Source organism: Alosa sapidissima, chromosome 2, assembly GCF_018492685.1.
Source record: "Alosa sapidissima isolate fAloSap1 chromosome 2, fAloSap1.pri, whole genome shotgun sequence".
In the NCBI taxonomy this organism is placed as follows: Eukaryota; Metazoa; Chordata; class Actinopteri; order Clupeiformes; family Clupeidae; genus Alosa; species Alosa sapidissima.
Window position 1 is genome coordinate 32,739,233 of NC_055958.1, and position 24,163 is coordinate 32,763,395.

A 24,163-nucleotide genomic window follows, 5' to 3' on the forward strand; every position below is an offset into this window, starting at 1 on the left:
AGATGAGGAGCTTCAGGGGGAGGCCCTAATAAATGTGCATACACAAATGCAGGTGCGTGCACGCACACACACACACACACACACACACACACACACACTTGAATGAATCTACAAATCATATTAGTTACATTAGGTTAAATAGGTCAAATACAGCTTTGAGACTACAGCTTTGCATGTGCAATACAGCACGGCTGAACTGCTGATACAGAGCAAATATTTGAAGCCAGCTGCATGATTTTGACAGGCCTGCCTGTCGTAACCCACTAACAGTTAGTTTGTGAACATACCCCAGGCTCTATCAAAATTAGCAATGTACATGCATACAGTAGCCTAGATCACTGATCTTTCCAAGAATGGGCTGATACTTTGTCACTTTATTATAACAGGTGTTGTCCATATAGGTCACGGGCACAAGCACCCCTCTATCTCTGTCCAAGAACACAACATGGGGGTGTTAGCAATGTTACAAAACACATCATCAAAGCTGTTGAACCAATCAGGCAGTATGCGTTCCATAAAAGTTTGTACACAAGCACATTTTCTGGTAGCATTCCTTTAACAGTATACGGCAGATCACTAATGCCATCATGATATGCAGTGCAGAGTCGTTTCACAACCAGGGTGAAGTCATTTGTACATATGGGTAGTTTCACAAGCAAACAATCAAAACAAACCACACACACACCATTTCATCACCCACACCCCCCCCCCCCCCCCCCACCACCACACACACACTCCCCAACCCCACCATACCCATCCATACACACACTATACCTTTTTAATTACTACTTTTTATTTATTATTTAAAGTTGAGCTGGCTCTTGAGTGCAATAATTTCATTACTTATAATTCCTTTTATGAGTACATGACAATTAACTACTTGTACTTGAACTTGAAGGATCCATTGAAGGATAAAACAACTTTTCATAAAAACTGGTCATTGATAATTGTTAGACATACTTCCACTGTTAAATGTGTGTTGGAGGGGACATATGATATGTAGTTTTTCACCATCAGTATACATAATTACATATTTTCATACAATATTTGTAGTTTTTTATTATTCTTTTTGTTAACATCATTTAAGTAAGACTGGTTAAGTAAGTTGCATTATCATATAAAATTTACTTTTTATAGCATATATATGGAAATTGTGTTGGACAAAATCCAAATGAGTCAACAAAATCCATTTGATGAAAAACTTTAGTGGTTAAGTTTTTGTATTTCATACAATTGTCCAACATAATCACATATTTTGGGGTACATACACGTGTGCGGAACAAGTGTTTGCTCTGATCGAGAAATTACTCATTTCCTGTCAGCTGTATGTAGGCCAATCAGAAGCCTCCATGGACTGCTGTGTGGAGGGGTTCCTCTGTGCTGCTAGAGTGGTGGAGGTGAGATACCAGAGACGAGAAAGAAGAAAGGATAGAGAAGAGGACACGGAGCGAGAGAGTGAGAGAGAGAAGAGGACACAGAGAGAGAGAAGATGAGAGAAGCATCCCTCTGCCTAGTGCTGGTCCTCTGCAGTGCTCCCGGCTACAACAGTGAGATCTCTCTACCTTAGCGTTACTTCTTCCATTGATTTAGTTCATTTTTCATTTATTTTATAAGAGCAAAGCATTTCACATGTCTGCTGTTGTTGTTTGTTATATATATAGAAAGCAGCATTTTCAGCTTTTGAGTAAAACCTCAAATAAGGACACTTTTGGATTTTTGGGTTCCTCTGTTCCTTGATGTGACATAGACGAACCTCTGCTATAGGCAAAACACGAAACCATTTTCTTGTTGATTTTTTTTGTCATCTAGGGGATATAGGATTTTGAGTGAGTGATATGAGTGTTGCACATTTATTTTATTTTTTTTGTTCTATTTTTTGGCATTATCACAAAACCAAGTTGAAGGAAATGGAAGTGTGTCATAAAGTAGCGTACCTACTTTTCCTTCTGTGAGGGCAACTCCACGTAGATTGAAGTTTTAACCCCAAACCACAGTGTGGTAGGGGTTTCTAACACAGTGACATTTACAATTACAAACCAGACATGTGATGTTGCTGTGGAATTCACCTTCGTGGGTTTGAGTACAAATTCCACTTTACCTGTAAATGATTGGGAAGTATAGAAAATGTGACAAACAAAGTTTCCAATTCAGTTTCATGATAGAAGAGAAAGTGTAGCCTATGTGCAATCAATTGTGTGCGTAGACATGGCGGCACTTACTGACTGTTAAATCCCTCTTCACTCTGAATAGCAAACTCTAAATTCAAACTCAAAACAACTTTCCTCAGTGGTTCCTCGTAGGTGGAATGAAATGCTTAGCGTTCTGTGTTCTTGCGATAGTTTTGGATCTTTCAGAAAGCCTACGCTTAATTAATGAATTAATTAATTATTACAGTTATAGTTGTTTATTAATGGTATTTGTTTATTTTTATCATTGATATTTGATACTGTATTGACATTAGGCTGTTGTTATTATTAGTTTTTTTGGTTAATGTTGGCTTACCAACTTTTAAAAACGGTTTAACCTACTGTTTACATTTTAACTTACTATTGTAAGGTTGATATTCTATAAGTGGACAAAAGTGTCTGCTATAGGCTACAACCATAACCTAAAGCCTATTAGGGGTTTGCACGGCGTGTCATCAGATCTGGACGTCGCCATATTGGAGATACTCGCCTCATTAGAAAGCATTAGGCACTGAAGTAAATCCCTGAGATCGTCGAGGAAAATGGTTAATTATTGCTGTGTTTTAGGTTGTACCAATAGGTCAGACTGAGAAAAACATCTGGTGTAGGTATCGACTTCCAAAAGTTGTTAAGAAACCAGGGAGAAAGGAGAATAATGACAGAAGTTATCAGAGGAAGGGGGGCGCTTGTGGTTGAACTTGGTACTTCGTCTCCCTCACCCAACTCATATGGATCTGTGCTGCCAATAAACCGTAATTTCTCGAAATATCGCGCCTTTTCTTGTGGTCCAAGTCCTGCCCTATATGCCTTTGCATCTTACACGCATTTTGATGAGCTTTTCTGTTGTTTAGACACGGCTACAATCACGTAAGATATCCAAAGTGCATAATACTCCATATACTTCATTCACTGAGTATCGCCAATATGGCCGCGTGTGCTGGGTTGCCATGGTTACCGGCCAGAACGTGACGTCCGTGCAAACCCCTAATATACGCCTAGGCTAGCATGAAAACTAGGCTATATAATCAAAAGGCATCGTCATGTCAGCAATCTTTTATTTTAAAGTAGCCTACCTGATATTTCGAAAAAGCATTTCTGCCTTCATGTGGATAGGATAGTTAAATATGACAGGAGCCTACATAGTGGGAAAAAGATATGGGGTGTGGATAGACACAAGACCCACACAAGACCCGGGGTTTGAATAGACCCCGGGTCTTGTGTGGGCAATCATGTGTGGTGGTCACAGTGTTGCTGCTGCCTCTTTCATCTCAGCTCTCCACATGTTTGTGAAATAAACATGTTCAGTCACCTCCACAGTACAGGCTAATCTGATCACACTCTGTGTTCTCACCCGTAGGTGAATTCACCGTGAGCGAGCCGTATATGCACACTCTGCATCGGAACGGCTCCGTGTCCGTCACATGTCACCATAACAACAGCGCGGCAAAGGAGATGGACGCCAAGCTGCTGTGCGGCGGTGGCATCATGTGTGAGGAAAAAAAGCATGGCTGCTCTATGTGGTCGGTTAGCCAGTTGAACGTGACGTTCAACCTGTGGAACCTCCAGGCTGGCGACGAGGAACAACTGTGCTGGTGCATGTTCTCCAGGACAGACCCACTTCCTGTCATCCAGGTGGAGGGGAGTAAAACCAAGCTGTTCCCAGGTGTGTGTCTGTGTGTTGTATGGAGTCTTGCTCATGTTAATCTCACCGAGCACTCACACATATGCCTACATACCGTAGCCTACACACAACTAACAGGCAAACGTATCAGAATCATTGGCAGGTGCTGGTATCAGTGGCTCAATTTAGACTTCAAAGAAGGAAGTAGCCTACACACTGCACACTGAGTGCAGCTTCTGTGCATGCATGTGTGTGTATGTGTCTGAGAGAGAGAGAGAGAGAGAGAGATGGAGAAAACCACATTTGCATGTCAGAAAATATCATAGATGGTTTATGCTGACATTAATGGCTTGTTGGTGTTAGCAAACTACATCAGCACTTGGTATGCAAGGATGTTCGTGGATGAGAGAAGCAGCGTGCATTGTGAACCCGCCCATATCACTGTTGATAATGCTCTCTTAAAATATAAACAACTCGTCATGTATTTCTGACTAGGTTTCTCTGGGTCAGTGGCGTAATGCGTTTTAGGTAGTGTATGATAGCGATTTTTAGACAACGTGCCAGACCCCTCTCCTTAGGTCGTTAATTGCCACACCCCTTGGCGCTTTGCTCAAAAAAAGTGCAAGATAAGAATAAACTTTGCGCTGGGATAATAATCCGCTTTCCACCAGGCGCCATGTGGCGAAAATAGGGCCCCATGAGTGGTATGACAGTTGTGTGAAATACGAATACTCCACTGCAGGGGGAGCCGAGTAGCAAAACAAACTGAAACGGCATTGGATACGTAAAGGATAATGCCCGACATGGTGTCCATTATTATTGTCCATCATTTTATAGGTGTAGTATATCACTTTTTAAACGACACCCTTTTCAACCTAGACCATGGTATAACTTTCTTTAATTGGAAGCATCGCATTCTTTTCACATCCCTCTCCATCCCATCCCTCAGGGAGTAAGATACCTTTCCCACCTCCGCGGAACACCACCTGTGCCCCCCTCTCCACCTCTGCCCCGGACCCCTCAGATTCCACACCCCCCACAGACCCCCTGGTCTGGGTCTTGGCTGGTGCCGTCGCTCTTCTCTGCCTGTACAGCTTCGTCGTGACCATCCTCTTCCTCAAACTCAAGGTAAGAACAGGAGCTAGCTTTGGCCACCACAGCTCTGGCGAAGTAAGGATTAAAGGAACCATATGTATGAAATGTATTTCAATTAATTATAAAATGGCCCTGATATGTCGCTAGACATTAAGAAATCATGTTCATTTCAAATACTTATATCACTGACAACAGTAGTCCGGCCAGGATATTGTCATTTAAAAAGTGAAGTTGCAGCCCTCAACTGATGTTGATGTTGTCATGTTGTGTTTTGGCCTGATGCGCCACCCTCCACCTATCTACTAATCATGAAGTCAGTAGTGTTTCGGCATCCGGGTTGCCAGTTCTGCCAGAGGGGAGGGGGAGGGGATACACCGCTCTACAGTAATTTGAAAGTGATTGTAGTACCAGTTCTGGCCACAATCTTACATATGGTTCCTTTAATTCTGAAAACCTAACACCACAAATAGAATTCAATTCTGTGGGAAACACTGGAGTGGATTCATTATGTGCCTGCTAAATGACTGAATGTGAACATACATGTTTCTCCTGCATAGATAGTTTCACAATCTATCATGAACTTTCTTTCTCTCTCACTCACTCACACCCCCTCTCTCTCACCTCTCTCTCTCTCTCTCACTCACTCGCTTACTCACTCACACCCTCTCTCTCTGTATTCTACTTTTTTATGTGGTTCTACATTCCGTTTCTTCTTGTAGGTCAGCAGAAAAGAAGTCCTGTATGACACGCTGACATACATTCCAGTGCAGGTAAGCCACTCTGTCTGAAGCCAGCGTGAAACTCCACTCTTCACTCTTCACTCCATCGCTGACAGACTGAACCATGAACCTGATGACTTTGATGAATTTTAAAGCATTAGAGATAGAAATGAAAGACACTCACAAAGAAAACTATAATGCCAAAGACACATTAAAGATACAGTCCTTGTCTAGTCAATTATCCATTTCACTTACATTCTATCCAATGTGTTGATTCAACAAAAAACTCTGGTGTTTGTCCTTTTGTCTTGGATCTGTAAATGAAAAACATAGTGAGTCATAGCAAGGCAAAGTCACATGATCGCTTCCAGGCAAGTCACACCGGTGCCTCCAGGCAAGTCACACCATTCGGCAACCATCTTGGCCAAGCCTTTGCGTAGTCACATCAATACAAACAAGATCAGGCTCCTATCTAAATGAATGGGGAGAGATCCATAACTCTAAATGAGATGGTCAAACTTTCAAAGCACATTATGCAAACCCACGTTCAAATCAGACATAAATGGTGTGAACATCATCTCATGACTCATCTCGTGACTTTTAAAATTAACAGAAATGCTCAGTTGAAGCGAAAAGTAATTAATGCTGTTTCCAACAATGGGATTGGCTCTTTGTATGACAGAACAGGACATGCAGTTACCATCCTGTTTAGTGTTTATATTCCCACTCGGATTCTGTCTGTCTGTCTGTCCACCAGGGAGAATCAGGAGTACATGGTACATGGTTGATCTCTCTATCTTCCTGTGACTTCCTGTCCTTTCCTGATCTGTCTGTCTGTGATTTACTGCCCTCATCTATTTGTCTGTTTGTCTGTGACCTCCTGTACTGATGTGTCTGCCTGTCTCTCTGTGTGTGTGTGTGTGTGTGTGTGTGTGTGTGTGTTTGTGTGTCCTCCAGGGTCGGGCTGTGAGAGGTCCGAGAGACGTGAATGAAGAGTACATGGACATGCGTGAGGTGCAGACCAAGACTTGGCCAACCAGAGACCTGAACCACAACTCTCAGGCCACGCCACCCAACGGCTTCCATGTCTAACACCCAACTACTACACCTTCAGCTGTATGTAGCTTCAGTTATGTGTGAACTAATGCACTGCTGCTGTTCCCAGACCAGTATGTGTGGTGTGTGTGTGTGTGTGTGTTTGGGGGGTGCAGGCAGTTCACTCATTGGCCCAAGATCAGTTCACAAACCTGCAATCACGAGTCTGTGTTGCTTTGGATAAAAACTAGCCAGCTTTTAACTTTATCTTTCCCTGCTCTAAAGTATACTTGATTCAAGATTTGAAGCTTGTATGACAATCTGTTGAGAGTTGACAACATAGTAAAAAGAGAACTCCCATACACTGTCCACTTTGTAAGCAATTATGTTTATTATAGGAATGTTTCGGTGAAACGACCATCATCATCAATAGGCAGGCAAATTAGCCTGATGATGGTTGTTTGACCAAAACGTTGCTACAATAGATATAATTGCTTACGAAGTGGATAGTGTGCGTGAGCGCTCTCTTTACTACGTTGGTGACCTTTGGTATTCTCTGACGCACCTGTCCATAAAGGTGTGCTAATGTGCTGTGTTGATAATATGCATTGTTTGCATGACTAGTATAGTGTGTAGTACACCTGTAGTAGTGTTGTATTTACAACATGTATTAAAACTGTTTTGTGTATGACTTTAATAAATATTTTATACTAAAACATTTACTTTTGTGATGATATACAAATATCTATTAATTTCTGCTGAGGGAAGAGTATCTGTTGTTGAGAAGTGTCTGTTTTACATTACAGACATCTTAACATTAACTGCCGTAAAAGACAGAAAATATGGCATTAAAGCAATACACTGTATGACACTGTATCTTGTGTGGCTTGATACTTGGACTTGGACTTAGACTTAGAAAACTTTAGTGTCCTCAAGGTGCAATTAGTATTGAAGCACAGACGCATCAATTACACACACATAAACAATTAATGGAAAATAAATGTTGCACAAGATAGCGATGACAGCTTAGTTATCATCAAGAAGGATGTGGGGATGTTGTTGCTTGTGGTTTTTCACAGTCAACATGGGCACTTTCGTGATACGAGAGGTTTCATTAGGAGAGGAAAAAACTGCTAAAACTTACACTTTTCTTGGCCTCTCCTAATGAAACCTCTCTTACCACAAAAGTAACCAAAACCTTTCTTTGCTGTGCAGGCAGCATGTTTCCATTTTTGTTTTTGTTTTTTTACATATATCTAGGTCAAATATAGAAAAGTACTCAAGTAAAACAAAAAGATTGTCAACCAAGTTCTTGTCTTATCTCCATATTCCAAAATGAAGGAATTGAATAGGTACATAAAAATAGCAAAACCAAAACACGCAAAACAAAACAAAACAACAAACAAAGTTTAGCAGTTCCTGGATTACATTTTTTTTTTCTAAAACCGTATGTTTGTGTTTTAGTATAGACTTGCCCTGTGTTGACTTGGTCAGTTATTGTTGTTAGTCAACCAGTGATATAATGAAAAAGTGACTCCTATACTTCATTTGATAAGTGTAAACTTGAAAAAGTGTGTCCGATCCCTCTAATCTCACCTGCGTGTGCGAATTATCTAAAGTCTCACCCCAAGATCATCTGCCTCAACCAGTCAGCACTCACCCCTGTGTTGGTGTTGCCATGAGGTCGGTGAATCAGATAAACAAGCTAAATCAACCCGTGTGTGTGTGTGTGTGTGTGTGCGTGTGTCTGTGTGTGTGTGTGTGTGTGTGTGTGATCGTGTTTGTGTGTGTGTGTGTCCTGGCTGTCACCCTATGGTGGAGAAGCAGAGTGGAATGAGACATTACAAGCAGACTGTACAAAGTTAAGGTTAATCCTGACCCTCTCTAGTCATGCAAGCAAAATGGTTACTTACTGTGCATTTAATGTTGTGCTGCTCTCTCTCTCACTTTCTCCATTGACTGTCCAACAGTACATAGCGATAAACAGCAGACTCAGTTCTCCAATTGCGCCATTGAATCTTTTCTTGAAGTCCATTTAAAAATAAATTTGCTAACCTCAACTGAAATTAATTTGCTAACCTTTCTTTCTTGGAGTGTTAGCTGTGTGTTACGCATGTATATCCAGAAGTTACAGAGGCTTTCCATGACCACAAGCCACAAGAGTTGAGTGTTCTTTCCTTGTCTCAACTAGAACATTTTGTGGTGCTGATCTATGACAGAACAAGTGCATGCTTAGAGGTCACTGAGGCAAGGAAACAACTTTTTACCATATACAAGCTGCTTTGAGGCAACACATCAAAAGAGCAATGCACCAGGCTAACATATGGAACCTTGCCTTGGTTCCTAGCCCACAGTTACCAAGTCCTCCAGACTGGGGATGGATTGATACAGATGCAGGCTGGCAGCCACGTTGGACAACACTCCCTGAGGCATCACAGGCATGCTATGAGCTTGTGCACTGTGGTTGTAAAACGGGTTGTACCGGGCACTGTAAATGCAAAAAGGCAGCATTAATGTGCACAGCACTCTGCACATGTGCTGGTGACTGCAATGACTAAAGCTGTTTTGTAGGCCTTTTTATTACCCCCAAAAGCTAAGGCCTCTACAACAACTTTCACTGTACTATTTTTTATTTTTTTGCTGATATGTTACCTGTTCAATGTTATATTGGGGATTTGTGATAGGAGTTCAAGTTGTGAATTTCTGATAGGAGCTCAAGTTCAAGTAGGGCTACATTTTGTCATGTCCATATATGGAATTGTTTGGTGAAATTATATATTTTGTACTTGGATTTGCCCAATCATTGGATCTTTTGCCAGTGATCTTCACTGCACTTAATGATGTTGACCTCTTAGAGTGCTATCAATGCTATAGATGAGTTCCTCATGCCCAGAAACATGGAAAAACATATTTAGTTTACATTTCTATCACATTTAGATCCTAAGATACATCCATTTCTAATTTCGGGTCTAGACATTTAATATCACAGTGGTACAGGTGAATTACAGGATAACTAGATGTACCGCAGAGCGGTACAAAATATGACCGCCGCCCAGTCCAGCACATTTTTTCCACAAAAATAAATCACGCTGAAAGGCCTATATGATTCTAACTGTCTCACAAAATTGCATTATCCACACTCAATTCTCACTGGTATCTGCTAGACAAGTACCAAAACATGATTAGTTCATAGATTTCACATGTAAAATTCATTTTATACAACCCCATCCCCATCTTGCCTGTTCATAATTCATAATGTGTGCGTGTACATGTTTATGTTTATGTGTGTGTGTGTGTGTGTGTGCTTGTGTTTGTGCCTGCGTATGTGGCTGTGTTTGTGCATGTGCATGCATGCGTACATATGTCTACTGTGTGAGTATGTGTCATACGTATGATTACTGTGAATGTATGTGTGTATCTGTTTATGCACATGTGTGCACATGGAATGGGTTAAGATGACCCCTGGAGGCAAACATACAGAAAAAATTGGTCATCCTAGGCCCTACGGTTCTCAAGATATTCACAGAAAACTATAACTGCTGTAACACTTTCAGTGTCCCAGGAATCCTTGTTGGTGTACGGTCACTAAATGTACACATCAATTATTTTATTGTAAGGCCCCCCATGAACGAACGTTCACAAAACTTGGCATGCATTCGGAGGGTGTCATAATGATCCTACACTTTCAATTTCGTGCAGTTTTGACCGTGTCAGCCAGAGATATTGTGATGAAAACACCTAATTGTTTGCTTTTTAATTTTTAACTAGGTGGCGCTATACATTAAATAAGTGGTAATGGGATGGGTTGACATGTCCCCTTAAGACCAACATACAAAAAAAAAGGTGGACCTCCTAGGCCCTACGGTTCTCGAGATATTCATAGAAAACTGTCTCCGGCCACCTACAGGCCAGTTGGTGTATAGTAACATAAATTAATTTATTGTGTGGCCCCCCATGAGCGGAATTCCATGAAACTTGCATGCATTCAGAGGGTATCATAATGATCCTACACTTCCAATTTCGTGCAGTTTTGACTATGTTAGGTCACAAATACCTGCGATTACAACACCTCATTTTTACTTTTTTGTGTTTAACTAGGTGGCGCTATACATGAAATGAGTGGTTATGGAATGGGTTGACATAGCCCCTTGAGATCAACATACAAAAAAAATGGTCCTCCTAAACCCTACGGTTCTCGAGATATTCACAGAAAACTGTGTCTGCCCTACCCTCCTTTCGGGGGTCCAGTCCAGCAGGGGGGCTACAGATCAAAACGAAAAACGATGGTTCCATGCTATCCATGTGGGTTTACATTCGTGTACCCCAAGTTTCGTGTACCCCGGTCTTACAGTGTCCCGGGAATCCTTGATGGAAATTTGGACATGCGAAAAAGAAAAAAAAAATCTGACTAAACCTATATATGACTTCGCTGCGCGGCGGTCATAATAAAAGTAGATGTCCATAAACCCCTCAGTAATTCTTTTCCCATCTCATATGACAACAAAATGAAAAAAATATTTTGAGCCTGGCTTTATCAGACATTCTGATTTTGTTTTTTATGTATGCAAATTTTATGTATGCAAATTACCACATTTTTAATGATATAAGGCCTAATTTGCATATTTAAACATTAAAATATAAAAAAACTTTCAATACATTTTTTCTTAGCTTAAAGCCCCCCTGTGTAAGAAATTCTCCCATCTAGTGGTTAGGAGTTATATAGCAACTAACCTCTCAAGCGCTGCCTCGTTTAGAACTACGGGAGCCGTCACACATCAAAACTGACACTAGTTCTGGACTGCAGCATGTCGAAGCATAAACTTCTCTCTGAAAGCGTAACTCTCGCCAAAATGCACCCTAGGGTGTTTTGTGAATAGCTTTAACTTCAGACTATACCGACATAGGCCTACTTATACATAGCTATATCCTACTGCATACCGTTATAGAATATCATTCCTGCCCACTGCCATAACTATTTAGCCTGGCGGGCCATCCTTTATCATTGAAATGTATAGTCTGGAATCGAACCATTCACCTCGCTTAATCCAAGGGGCGGGCAGAGAATTGTCTTTCAAACTGCCTAGGCATGCAATAGGCCAGTGCTACGACCATGTCCGTATCCGGTCGGCAAAACGGCAAATACATCCTTCTTCGAAAGGAATGACTTAAGTGCATTGTGTTGTTCAACTTTAAAAAAAAAAAAAAAAGTCCAACTCCTCCAAAGTTGACGCCAACGCCGATTCAAACAACCGCTCTTCGTTCGCCATAGCCACCTTCCTTGTTGTTCACCGTTGCAGGACTGTCGTTATCCTGTTAAGCCCGCCTTAAGACTCTCTAACAAAATAGAGCGCTGTGATTGGATGACGTCCACGGCGTCAGCCAATAGAAATCCCTATGGTTTGATACTAGACGTACAGGCTGAGCAAATGAATTTGCCGCCGCTAGGGTGCGTCTAGATTTCTAGGCTAATAACTATTTACAACAACTCCCCTTTGAGCCATGAGAGAAAATCTTATGCTGAGAGACAATGCAGTTTACAACCTCTTTAGGTAGACACATACTCACACAGTAGACAGAGGCTATATCCAATTGTATTTATTTTTTAACTTGTATGTATGTTTATGTGTTATATATGTCCATATTATTAATTGCTGCTGTAACACCATAATTTCCCTCTGGGGTTGAATAAAGTAATCTATCTATCTATCTATCTATCTATCTATCTATCTATCCTGTTCTGTTTTTATTCTTTATATGTTAAGTTAAGTGAGTGTTGTAATTTTAGAGCAAAGATTAACTGGAGTCGAATTCCTTGTTTGTTTACGCAAACCTGGTCAATAAAGCTGATTCTGAGGTCTTTGCTATTTCAGACTTTTATTTTGACATATAAATGGGTGATTCGACCCGGAAGTATACGACAAGGAATGAAAATGACAACAGAAACTTAGATTATGGTGTGTGTGACGGCTTCTCGACGTTATTTTTGTTCATGTCGGTGGTATTCGTCACAGTATGTTTATAATTGTATGAATATTTAAATGTATGTGTGCGTCTAGCTTGAAAAAAGGCGTCGTAAATAGCCGAAAGCAAGATAGAAAATTGAAAGTGTCAGCTGAGCCTGGATAACATTACGTTAACTGCTAGCTGGCTAACAAACATTAGCAATAGCTAGTCAGCTATGCTAACATCACATTCCATGTAACGTTAAACTTGTTATTACTCCCTTCCCAGCCACTAAGATACAACGGGTTATACATCTTTGTTTCCCTTCAACTAACTAATTAGCTCTACTGATCTAGTTATGGATGTGAATCTGACAATATCCCTTATCAGGGGACAAATGGGTGTTGTCATCGAAAAAGCGGTGACCGTCGCGGTGGAAACAGTATTGGGGGAAATGATGAAGGTTGTTAGCATAAAGTTCGACGAATTTCGAAAAGAGATCAACGCCAAGGATAAGGAGACCGAGAACATCCGACAGATGCTTGAAATATCTCGATGTCAGATGAGGGCTATGCGAAAATATCTGAGCGTCTCCACCGCAAAAGATGACCGTCAGAGTCACACCTTGCAGAGACAACAGGCCAACCAGTTTGACTCGGTTCGAGTTCCGGATGTGTACTTGGACCAGTCCACCTTCTCCCAACCACTTCCTCAGGGAGGAATCTCAAACGGTCTGCTGTGTCGGAGAACAATGAACAACCAAACCCAGCCAGAACTTAGGAATAGCAGCAACACGCACAAGTCTCTGGTGTCCAGAGAGGAACCTAACACCACGTCGCACAAAACTAAAGACCCAGTGTCAACAGAGGACCCCGCACCTCCAAATGATCGCCTTATTGCATCTGATGGAACCCTGTCACTGACACCAATTAAACGTAGGTTCAATCTTGCTAGTTTCCACTCCTAAACCATATTTTACCTCAAGCATTCAAATAACACTCAAATAACTCTCTTTCTTGCATGTTTTAACAAGCTAATTTGTTTGTTTCTTTACCAAGCCAATACTGAGTACAAACACCAAATGTTTTTTAGCACACTGGAAATAGATTGATAGAGGACATAAATAGTGTTGAATTATACTTATGTACACTACCTTTAAGGGTTCACTGACACTCCTCCGCACTGTTTTTCTAGAGGAGATCACAGACCCACCAGAATTAGACTGCGGCCTTCAGGGAGCGGGGGAGGGCCTTGACGTGCCACACAGTCAGGAACTGGACCAGCCCGGTTCTCCAGAGAGGGGCCTGCCAGACGCAGGCCTGGACCCTGGATGTCATCTCAACCCAGGAGAGGCAGAGGAAGACACCTCGGCTCCTCCGCTCTCCCGCCCCTCCCCTGTGGTCAAGGAGGAGGAGGAGGAGATGACCGAGACGGTGCCCATCAAGCAGGAGCCGGTGGAGGTGGAGGTGGAGGTGGAGGGAGACTCACTGGCGCTGGGGCCTGCCGAGGGAGAAGGACTCGGTCAGGCAGGGTACCTGGAGGGCACAGGGACCCAGCAGATTACGGCGGGCACCTCTGTGGGGCAGACGTCTGCATACTACGCCCCTCTGGCCAGCTCGTCTACATGTGAGTACCAGAGAGAGGGAAGGGGGCATTTAACACTGTTGGCCATAGTGATGGGCCTACCCTGTGTTTCTATGTGTATGCTTCGCACGCCAGTGTTTCCCATACATTGACTTATTTGTTGCGGCCCACCACAATATCAACACTGACCACCACACAATGATTTTCCAGGTTGTACTAAATTGTGCTTAAATCTGGTTAGTAGGGCTGTAACGATATACGATTCGAACCCGAAATCGCGACATTCATATCCACGATACTGTGTCGCGGTGTGAAAAGGCAGAATCGCGACACACCCTTTCTAGTGTTTCACGCACTGCTTTGCACATGCCAGTGTTTCCCATACATTGACGTATTTGTGGCGGCCCACCACAATGTCAACACTGACCACCACACAATGATTTTCCAGGTTGTACTAAATTGTGCTTAAATCTGGTTAGCATCGCTGCGCTAATGCGCTGCACTAATGTTTTAAAAACCGTTGCATTCAAGTCAATTCTGCAAACCTACCACCACAAATAGAATTTAATTCTGTGGGAAACACTGCATGCACCCCAAGATAGAAGCGAAGCGTACTAGGGCTGTACAGTGCTACAATTTTTTTTTATGGATGATTGGGGCAGCCGTGGCCTACTGGTTAGCACTTCGGACTTGTAACCGGAGGGTTGCCGGTTCGAACCCCTGCCAGTAGGCACGGCTGAAGTGCCCTTGAGCAAGGCACCTAACCCCTCACTGCTCCCCGAGCGCCGCTGTTGTTGCAGGCAGCTCACTGCGCCAGGATTAGAGTGTGCTTCACCTCACTGTGTGATCACTGTGTGCTGAGTGTGTTTCACTAATTCACAAATTGAGATAAATGCAGAGACCAAATTTCCCTCACGGGATCAAAAGAGTATGTATACTTAAATACTTACCAGCTTAGCACCGGTGACAAATGTTTTCTAGAGTGTAGATGTTTGTAACTAACTACATACCGATGCTAGAGATTTTGTGGATTGTGCTACAAAACTATCAACCTCTTTAGCACGACAAAGTATTAGGGCCACACATGAAGAAAAAAAAATATGTTTGCCATGACGAGATTAAACTTGACATGTCGACATTAAACTAGAAACATCGAGAATAAAGTTGAAATATCATGTCGACTTTAATCTCGACATTTCATCTTTTTTCTCAACATTGAAAACTAGTTAGTACGCTATAGTTGTTGCTAAACCCAATTCTGAAATAGCCTACAATTTCACCAAATCATCTAGGCAACACAAGGCTGATTGAGAAATCAAAAGTTTGAGTTTAATGTCGACACGTCGAGATTAAAGTCGACATGATATTTCAACTTTATTCTTGAAATTTTGAGTTTTATGTCAATACTTTAACTTCGTCATGGCAAAAATATATTTTTTCTTTGTGTGGCCCTAATACTAAAATAAGTCGTACTTTAGCATCAGTGCTATGATCAGAAAGTTAACATACACAGCCCTGTGTACAAATATGCTTTCCTCTACTTTTAATGGATGTAATAAGCACTTAAAAATGCTGCTAATGTAAATTGATATACTTATTGTAATGTAATTTAACAGTAGATGGACGTCAGACGGACAACTAAAAAACAGCTCTGGTATAAACTCCCAGTAACATTAACAGCCATTCCTCTGAGGTAGCACTCCTACCTTACAGTTTCCATTCCCAATACCCACCTGATATTCTCTCTCTCCCTCTCTCTCTCCATCTCTCCCCCCCCCAGATGCTTCTACCCAGCCCTGCCGCTCCATGGTTACCTCAGTGTCCCGAGCGTCCACCTCAGGCCCCGGCTCGTCTCTGGCCTCTGCGACCGGCGTGGGGTCGGAGGTGGCGGCGGCGGCAGCAGCGCGTCAGGCGCGTCCGTGGCTGCGCGACCTGGGCCTGTACGAGCAGTACAAGCAGGCGCGCTCCGAGCTGCGGCGACGCAGCCAGATGCGGAGGAAGCAGCTGGAGCAGGACCTGCCGCAGGCGCTGCTGGCCGACCTGGTCAAGGAGCGGCGGGAGAAGACGCGGCTGCGCGTGGCCCGCTGGAGGGCCAAACGCAAGCTGCAGGCCTGCCTCATGGGGGCGCCGCAGAGTGCCAACGCCGCCGTCATGGCCACCACCACCGCAGCCACGACGCAGGCTGGACAGTCCATGCAGAGGGCCGCTGCCGCCGCCGCAGGGCTGCATATGCAGCAGGCCCAGAGGCAGACAGGCATTCCCATGCAACAGCAGAGACTCAGTGGAAGGCCGCAGCATCAACAGTCAGTGCAACAGCATCAGCATCAGCATCAGCAGGGAAGGACGGGGCTACACTACGGGGGCAGAGTGGGCAGGGCTTTTACGTTTGGGGCGGGGTCTCCACAGGGGCTGCCGTCGGTAAGCGCGGCGGTGAGCGGGAGCACGGGCAGCAGCCACACGCTGTCCAGCCAGGCGTTCAACACCAGGGTCCGCTTTGTGCCACAGAGGACGACGACATACGTGCAGCACATCACGCCAGGAGTGGACACTGAAATGTACCAGTGAGGGGGGACTGGAGGAGAACAGTGATGATGATGACGACAATTATGAGGAGGAAGGGCTAGCTCTGACGGTCTCAGATGGTCATCTGCTTATTAGGATGGGCTATTCATGGATATCTCACAGACCATGACGCAGTTTGTGTGTGTGTGTGTGTGTGTGTGTGTGTGTGAAAGAGAGAGAGACGTCTGGTTAATTTGTTTCAGTTGCAGGTCTTAGCATGGGTGATTTTGCCACACACAAGTTCAACAAGAGGAATCAGGCTACACTAGGCTACCATGACTCTCAATAACTATGAGAACAAGTTCAAGGAATAATTGCAACATTGCCTATTACGGGTGGGTATTGAAACTGATGCCCCGATTTGACTTGATTTGATTCTGATTCACGAGCTAATGATTTGATTTAAGTCAATCCTATTTGATGTGATTCAATCCAATTTGATTTGATTGTTTTTTTTTTTTTTACCTTTATTTAACCAGAGAATAGAACACTGTGATATTGTTGTCTCTTGTTTTTAAGGAATAAGACATGGGATGCTATATAACAGCTTTCCATATTTGGAGAGATGCTTAAATGGTAGTGTGACCAGACCTCCCTCACCCCACTGGCTACAGGTGGATATCTTTTCCCCATTACTAAACTTTAAAGGGGCTTTGTGTAAGATTCGGCAGGATTCGAGTGGTCTTGTCTAATTTTTTATTGTTTTAAACTAAAAATCCTACACATAGCAAATTTATTAAAAGAGGAAACATGTATGGAGGTATATTTGGTGCAAAATCCCTGAGCACTTGTACACCGTATATCTGGACAACATAAACGGTCATTTGGAAGTCCGAACTTAGCTGGCTGTTCTACTGCTACCCTCCTAGTATTTCCGATGGACATTATGTAAATGAGCTTGTGTCTGAACAAAGCAAAGAACATGCAGGGATTCTGTTCATGTGCGTGTGTGTCGTTCACACATATGTCAGCATAAGATCCAGGTTAGCATCATATCTGAATCACCCAAAGGGTCGGACCTCCGTTTGACAAAGCTCCGCATATACTCTGGAGGTTATATCTGAAAGCAGCTCATAAGTCACGAATGTGTATCAGAAAATTTGAAGTCACAGGGAATTTTTTTTTATCCTGCACACACAACATAGTAGTTACAACTTCACAAATCTTTCAGTCCAGGTTCACAAATCCCAAGGCACACGTCACAAATGAAAAACATCCTATGCTCACATTTTTGCTTCTATCACCGTTGGGACAAAAACTTACGTTGGGACGCCTAAATGGGCTGAAAAATGACCATGGGGGAAACAGGCATCTGGTCATGCTACTGGAAACAAATTGTGAAAACCACTAAAGAAAAGTGAAAAGCTTGTTTACCAAATTATTTTTATTGGAGTCACACATAAGTAAAATTTAACAACAACAGACATTTCTCTATGTGCTTGCAATTAAGTTGAACGAGAGAGTGCGACATTTTATTGGGGCCACTAGTAGTAGCTGGATTTTCTTTACTATGAGGTAATGTTTGGGTAACCATTGCAGGGATGAGTACAGACAAAATGCATAGTAGCCTGACATTTTGATTCAGAAAAGATTGATATTTAATTGGACAAATAATTTAAAAAGAATGACCCAAAAGAACAAACCCTATCCCAAAACATCCCTATTGCCTGTCACTTGGGTGTGGCTTTTTGAATGTTTTAAACAAGGTTAAAGTAATCATGTCTCTCATTATGAGCCAAATCATGCTGCCACTGGAAAAGATCCTTTTACCATTCTAACTGTTGATGCACAAAGCACACTAAAACCCAGCACAGTAACCACGGCCCATTCTTTCAACTGGCATATAGGCCTACAAGGGGCAACATCAAAGAATGTGTTATTTTCTAGACAGATTGCTGTTTCCTTGAGTGAGTTCTTCTAACATTATATAAGTTATTGTGTATCATGCCTTTTTTGAAAACATCACTAAGTGTTTAAATATCAGAAATAAATTATGTCCGTATAGTATATTGTGTGATTCGTGTTGACCTGTATTTATCTGATGTTTGGCTTATCCACAGACCTCTGAAGTTCATTTACAACAAAGCTGCCATCTTTGCCCGGTATCTTGTGATTTGTCCTATGGGAAAATAACATGGGGATATTGAATAATCACATCTGTTATACTCTCACCGGGACAAAAAAGTCTGAAATGCAGACGTTTTGGCCCACACACACTTGTCATCTGCCTTCGAATGGGTTCTGTGATCTTTGGTATGTTCAGATGGCGAACTTTGAGTTTTGCTACTCCAGAGCTAACTTGCAGTGCAACTTGCAAGGTACAGTAGGTAGCTTTGATCATCACCCGGATCTCCTTATATGGGCAAAGATGGCAGCTTTGGGTCCTTCTTGTAGTCGAACTTCAGAGATCTATTTAGTACAAAAAAGTAAAAGTAATCTCCTGATTATGTTTTTCATCTGTGGCATAATAACAGAAAAAAAATCAGAATAAAATTATTATACTATAAATTATACTATGTACAATTATCATTCAAGCACATACTATAAACTAAACTACTGACACAGAAATGAGAAAAACTGCCATACTACATTGATAAATTTGAACAACTAAAAAAATACACACACATTTTTATAATCATTACCATAAAAAAAAACTAAACGGTTACACACATAAAGAAGATTAAATGGCAGATTAAATTGTAGGTGACTAACAGGAACACCAACATTTCATTTTGAGCACCTCAGATTTGTTGATAAGCAAGAGAGTGAAAAGAAAACATCCAGTCGCACGCAGTCATATCCACATCAAATGATATTTCTCAGTAGGTGCTGACAGATTCAACTGAGGACTATCTGGTTAAATCTGCCTGACAACATCATTTCTCTGTTCTGTAAGTGTGAGTGCCACAGGACATTTCATGTGCGTATGGTTGGGAAAGTTTTTGTGTTTTTCAGTTGAGAAGTCATGACAGTGGGAGCAGCTGACAGGATATTATGAGACATTTATAAGATAAAAGAGAAAAACTAGTTTCTTGCATAAAAAAAACACTAATAATCTACATGTTGAATTAAAGGTGGTTTATGTTTATTTTTAAAGTTATTAGCAGACGCCTTTGTCAAACCAAACAACACACACCAGGGGCCTCATTTATAAAGCGTTCTTACGCACAGATTTGATCTTAGACCGTGCGTACGCTCAAATCCATGCCAACGCTCAGATTTATAAAAACCGTCTTTGACGTGGAAAAGTGCTTATCTCCACGTCAGGTTCAAACTTGACGTACGACCATTTCCTTGTGGTAATGCCGGGGTACTGCAAGTAATCTGAGGTCTAAGTGCGATGCATTTTCAAAATTCCAAGACCAACGATCTCATGTCTTTCTTTGCCATATGCATGATCAATATCAGAAGATTTTTAAAGACGTTTTTGGACGCAGCTAAATGTTTCATGGTTTGGCATAAAACTGCTAATGAGAACTATAGCCCACTTAAGAAAGTGAAAAAACGTATAGCTTACTTATTTCATAATATCTATTTAAACATTCTTACAGGTGATCTAGTATATTTGGTGTTCTCACCAATCTAATATTGACCATAAAATGTCCAATTGCCCTCGTTTAGGAGAGGAAAAGTACATTTGTGCCAGGGATGTAGTGGTAAAATAAGAGGTGGGTGAACAATGAATTCTGCAATCTCGGTGAGGTGGACTGCGCCATGCGGTATCGGATTTTTAAAAAAGGCATTCAGAACATGTTTGATAATGGTGGAGGATAATGTACAGTATTGGGAATATAGGATAGTATAATACCGTTTTGAATGTTAAAAGTGAATAAACTCATTTGAGAGGTGGATAAACTAAGAGGTGGGTAGGCCTAAACTCTATTTCTGAAATTGCAGAGGTGGATAAACTGCGTTTACTCGCGTTTAGCCTCCACTACATCCTAATTTGCGCTCATAGGCCTATTCCCAGCTCCCAACAGAAAGGTAATATTTGAATGTAAGCTATACAATGGCTATAGATATTTTATATCATATATAGCCTACACAACCAAGGGACGGAAGTTATCTGAAAGCAGGGCATCTTCATATTTAGTGTTGCGTCGGAGTTGCGTAAAGAGGTGCAGAGCGCGCACCTGTTTGCTTTTTTTGACTGGCAGCCGCAGTGCCCAAGATTACAATGCGTGTGTTGGATAATGTAGGCTAAAATATAAAGGTAGGCATAAAGCAAACAATAAAGGACAATGTTTAAGCCATTTGACATTATTGAAAGAAAACGATAGCAAAGATATGCAGAATTAATTAATAATGACCGGCGAACTAGGCTACTTTTTCAGCAAAAACATAGCCTATCCTAAAAGAAACGTTAAGCCTACATGACATATCACGCTTATAATTTAGTCCTCTGTTTTGTAGGCTAAATCAGCATACTACCCTGGATCATATTGGAAACGTACAGTAGCCTACTGTACCATAACGTATAGGATTATGCTGTAGGCCTAGAGGTCTTTCCTTCAGTTTTTTTTTCTACAAAGTAGGCCAAAACATACTAAATGTTGATTATTCACATTGCTGCAAGCAAAAGGAATGAAAGCGAGCAGAGGACAATGGACATGGATGCATACGATCTCTTTCCAGAAAGCTTTGCTGGAAAAAAACATAATTAGTTAAGCTATTCGAACTGACGCATATAGGCTAGGCCTATACTAATGTTTTTAATATATAATTTTACATAGGCTACAGCTTTTAGGCCATTGATTTCATTAAAACATATGCTAATGATATTGATGAGGGGGTGTTTACAAGGCGGAGACCTAAAACCATCCTGCTGCGCACAAGTTGACGTTTATTTGTGATTTATAATGGGCACATCTGGAAGGGTGGCGTACGCACGTTTTTTTGTGCGTACGTTCGTTTTCTCTGAATCACACGTACGATCATTTCAGAAATGATCTAAGATCAAATGAAGGATGGTTTCTACGCAACACTTTTATAAATGAGGCCCCAGAGATGTTGCTCACCCCTCCCTTCAGTATTCCTGGAGAAATTCCACACAGGGTTTTGCTTTTGTCTGGCTACCTCCACTTTTTTGTTTTGTTTCTAGTTATCGGAGCCTGGGCTGCCTAAAGCAACATTTTTTTTTTTTTTAACGGTCAATTCATGGAATGGGCAGCTAGCGGATGGTGAGGACATGATTGTTGAATGCATAACAAAAAATACCACTCCAGGCAAGCTGTAACTACTGTGCCATATCGCAGGGATTATACTGGAACAAAAGTGTGGTCTGGGTCTATAATTTGAACATAGATAATTGTATATTATGGCTTGGGAAATGTATGATAACTTAAGGCACAGAATTGTTGACTTTTAAGTCCCTTACCCAACTGTGGTTATGCTTTTTCAGCTCAATATTGGAATCTCCCATTTCTATCTCTGGTTTAGGGTATAAAGAGGAACTCCACGAGGAGAATAAACCCAGGAATGAAAACTGATGGACTACCCACAGGAAGTCCAGATGGAAATCTGCCTGTCTAACTATGTAAAACATACAAATATCTAGGCTATTTCTATTTAAAACATACAAATATCTAGGCTATTTCTATTTAAAACCTACAAATATCTAGGCTATTTCTATTTAAAACCTACAAATATCTAGGCTATTTCTATTTAAAACATACAAATATCTAGGCTATTTCTATTTAAAACCTACAAATATCTAGGCTATTTCTATTTAAAACATACAAATATCTAGGCTATTTCTATTCAAAACCCACAAATATCTTCATCTATTTCTACTCAAATATGTACATCTCTTTGGCTCATCTTTGTTCTCTCCCTCCCGCTCCGAACCAATCAGCCGTTGACAATCTTCTGGGTGATGGCTCCAGGAAGTGTGTAGAAGAGTAGGGCCAGGAAAAGCACAGTGAAGAGCAGGATTATGGCAGCGATGATGTACTTCTTATAGTTCTTCCAAATCAGGTGGAAGAAACACTTGAAGGGGTTCACAAACCACGAGAAGGAGGTGTCTGGGCGACTACAGGACAGAGAGGGACAGAGAGAGAGAGACAGAGAGAGAGAGACAAACACAAAGACAGGGAGAGGAGACAGATGATAATTCATCAAAAACAATAACAGTGTCCTGATTGAAGAATTGATTGGTTCCTGAGTTGCCTACTTTGGCTTTTCGAGTGGTTCCGGTTCTTTCCGGGCTCGGCCCACTGGGTTCTTTTCCGCCTCCTCTGCAGTCACCAGGTGGAACTCCGCCTCCACTTTACCCTGTAAGGTGAAAGGTTAGAGGTTAGAGGGGGGAAAATGAGTGACTCTCCAGCCAGGCATCAAAATAAACGTCATATCATGGAGAAACTACAGCCAGAGACTTTCTAATGAGACAGAGCACACGTAGAATCTCCCATAGAAATGTATGGGGTTAGTTCGTAACACTAACATGGCAGTCGTCTACACATATTCCACTCCTTCCGCTGCCAAAAGTTGACATGTGAATACATTGTGGCAATCATGTGGTATGTTGTGAATACATCGTGCCAATCATGTGTTCTGATCTCGCAGCTGGAGTGAGGTTAGTGTCGTGAAGCTTGGCGCACACGCAGTTCTGTCTGAAATAGATGCCTGATAAGTGGCCAAAATGCGTTGCACAATGATTCTCACAATGATTCCTTACATCTTTTGGACTTTGAAAGTTTCGCAAGGCAAAGCCAATAAGATAAGCAGAAAGAAAGAGGCAGAGAGAAGTTGTTTGATTGTGTAGTGGTGACCTCACCGTGAGTTCATTAGACTTGGAGAAAGGCCACCAGCCTCGGGAGCGCTTCTGCTGGAAGATGGAGACCGTCTCCGTGCCGTCGGTCAGCATGTCTAGCTTACAGGCCTTGGCGGTCTTCGCCCCGCGTGGAAAGCCATGCAGGTCCAGCTCCAGAGAGCCTGCAGAACAAATGAACACACACACACACACTTCAGTGTCACAGAGTTCAGAGTTCACAGGGTCAAAGGTCACTTTAAACAACCTCAGGGCCTGTGCAGGCTGGACTAGAAAGGATTGAGGTGGTTAGTATTCCAGAATCTCTGGTTGAACTCTACTACTCATGTCTAGTGACCTAGTGTTTCCTAAAGCTATTTGTTCTTTACATTAATGTTTTAATTTATAATCTTCACTTTTTACAATTCAGAAGAGAGGTGAAAAAAGCCAACAGACCAGTCCAACTCAAATCCCTTCTCTATTTCTCTCTTTCTTTCTTTCTTTCTTTCTCTCTCTCACTCACTCTCTTTTTCTCTCTTACCCAGGAGGTCGTCTGCTCATGGCGGGGCAGCTTCACCCCGTCTCTCTCTCTCTCTCTCTCTCTCTCTCTCTCTCTCTCTCTCTCTCTCTCTCTCTCTCTCTCTCTCTCTCTTTCTTTCTTTCTTTCTTT

At 42.0% G+C, this 24,163-nt stretch overlaps 3 protein-coding genes across 9 annotated transcripts in view; 2 read left to right on the plus strand and 1 right to left on the minus strand.

The window, feature by feature from the left end:
- The first annotated feature begins 1,428 nt into the window (after window positions 1–1,428).
- si:ch211-67e16.3 lies at window positions 1,429–7,375 on the plus strand. The gene is made up of 5 exons (XM_042067042.1): window positions 1,429–1,547; window positions 3,544–3,849; window positions 4,757–4,935; window positions 5,622–5,672; window positions 6,579–7,375. Exons 1-5 carry the CDS (start codon window positions 1,490–1,492, stop codon window positions 6,711–6,713), a joined length of 729 nt encoding a protein of 242 aa, XP_041922976.1. The 5' UTR covers window positions 1,429–1,489; the 3' UTR covers window positions 6,714–7,375.
- A 5,202-nt stretch (window positions 7,376–12,577) lies between these two features.
- Window positions 12,578–24,119, plus strand: si:ch211-67e16.4. 3 transcript variants are annotated; one of them, XR_006024418.1, is made up of 4 exons: window positions 12,578–13,534; window positions 13,794–14,225; window positions 15,964–17,359; window positions 24,039–24,119. XR_006024418.1 is itself a non-coding variant. In XM_042066932.1 (3 exons), exons 1-3 carry the CDS (start codon window positions 12,958–12,960, stop codon window positions 16,746–16,748), a joined length of 1,794 nt encoding a protein of 597 aa, XP_041922866.1. In that variant the 5' UTR covers window positions 12,578–12,957; the 3' UTR covers window positions 16,749–19,593. The 3 variants fall into 3 exon arrangements, 1 of the variants encoding a protein (XP_041922866.1); XR_006024417.1 differs by lacking the exon at window positions 24,039–24,119 and having other exon boundaries at window positions 15,964–17,080; window positions 17,265–19,593; XM_042066932.1 differs by lacking the exon at window positions 24,039–24,119 and having other exon boundaries at window positions 15,964–19,593.
- Window positions 19,096–24,163, minus strand: part of fer1l6 (fer-1 like family member 6) — a 56,106-nt gene continuing 51,038 nt past the window's right edge. For 3 of the 5 annotated variants that reach the window (XM_042066918.1, XM_042066920.1, XM_042066921.1), the window contains 3 exons: window positions 23,521–23,678; window positions 22,918–23,018; window positions 21,725–22,776 (listed from right to left, as the gene is read on the minus strand). In XM_042066918.1, coding sequence (XP_041922852.1) covers window positions 22,596–22,776; window positions 22,918–23,018; window positions 23,521–23,678 — 440 coding nt within the window. In that variant the 3' untranslated portion in view covers window positions 21,725–22,595. Of the gene's footprint in view, window positions 19,155–21,724; window positions 22,777–22,917; window positions 23,019–23,520; window positions 23,679–24,163 lie in introns of those variants that run through there. The other 2 variants (XM_042066919.1, XR_006024413.1) reach the window with 2 other exon arrangements.

Coding starts and splice junctions, on each gene's coding strand:
- si:ch211-67e16.4 (XM_042066932.1), top strand. CDS start 12,958: ATGGATGTGAATCTGACAATATCCCTTATCAGGGGACAAATGGGTGTT. Junction 13,535..13,793: donor GTCACTGACACCAATTAAAC/GTAGGTTCAATC, acceptor CTGTTTTTCTAG/AGGAGATCACAGACCCACCA. Junction 14,226..15,963: donor TCTGGCCAGCTCGTCTACAT/GTGAGTACCAGA, acceptor TCCCCCCCCCAG/ATGCTTCTACCCAGCCCTGC.
- si:ch211-67e16.3 (XM_042067042.1), top strand. CDS start 1,490: ATGAGAGAAGCATCCCTCTGCCTAGTGCTGGTCCTCTGCAGTGCTCCC. Junction 1,548..3,543: donor CAGTGCTCCCGGCTACAACA/GTGAGATCTCTC, acceptor TCTCACCCGTAG/GTGAATTCACCGTGAGCGAG. Junction 5,673..6,578: donor TGACATACATTCCAGTGCAG/GTAAGCCACTCT, acceptor TGTGTCCTCCAG/GGTCGGGCTGTGAGAGGTCC.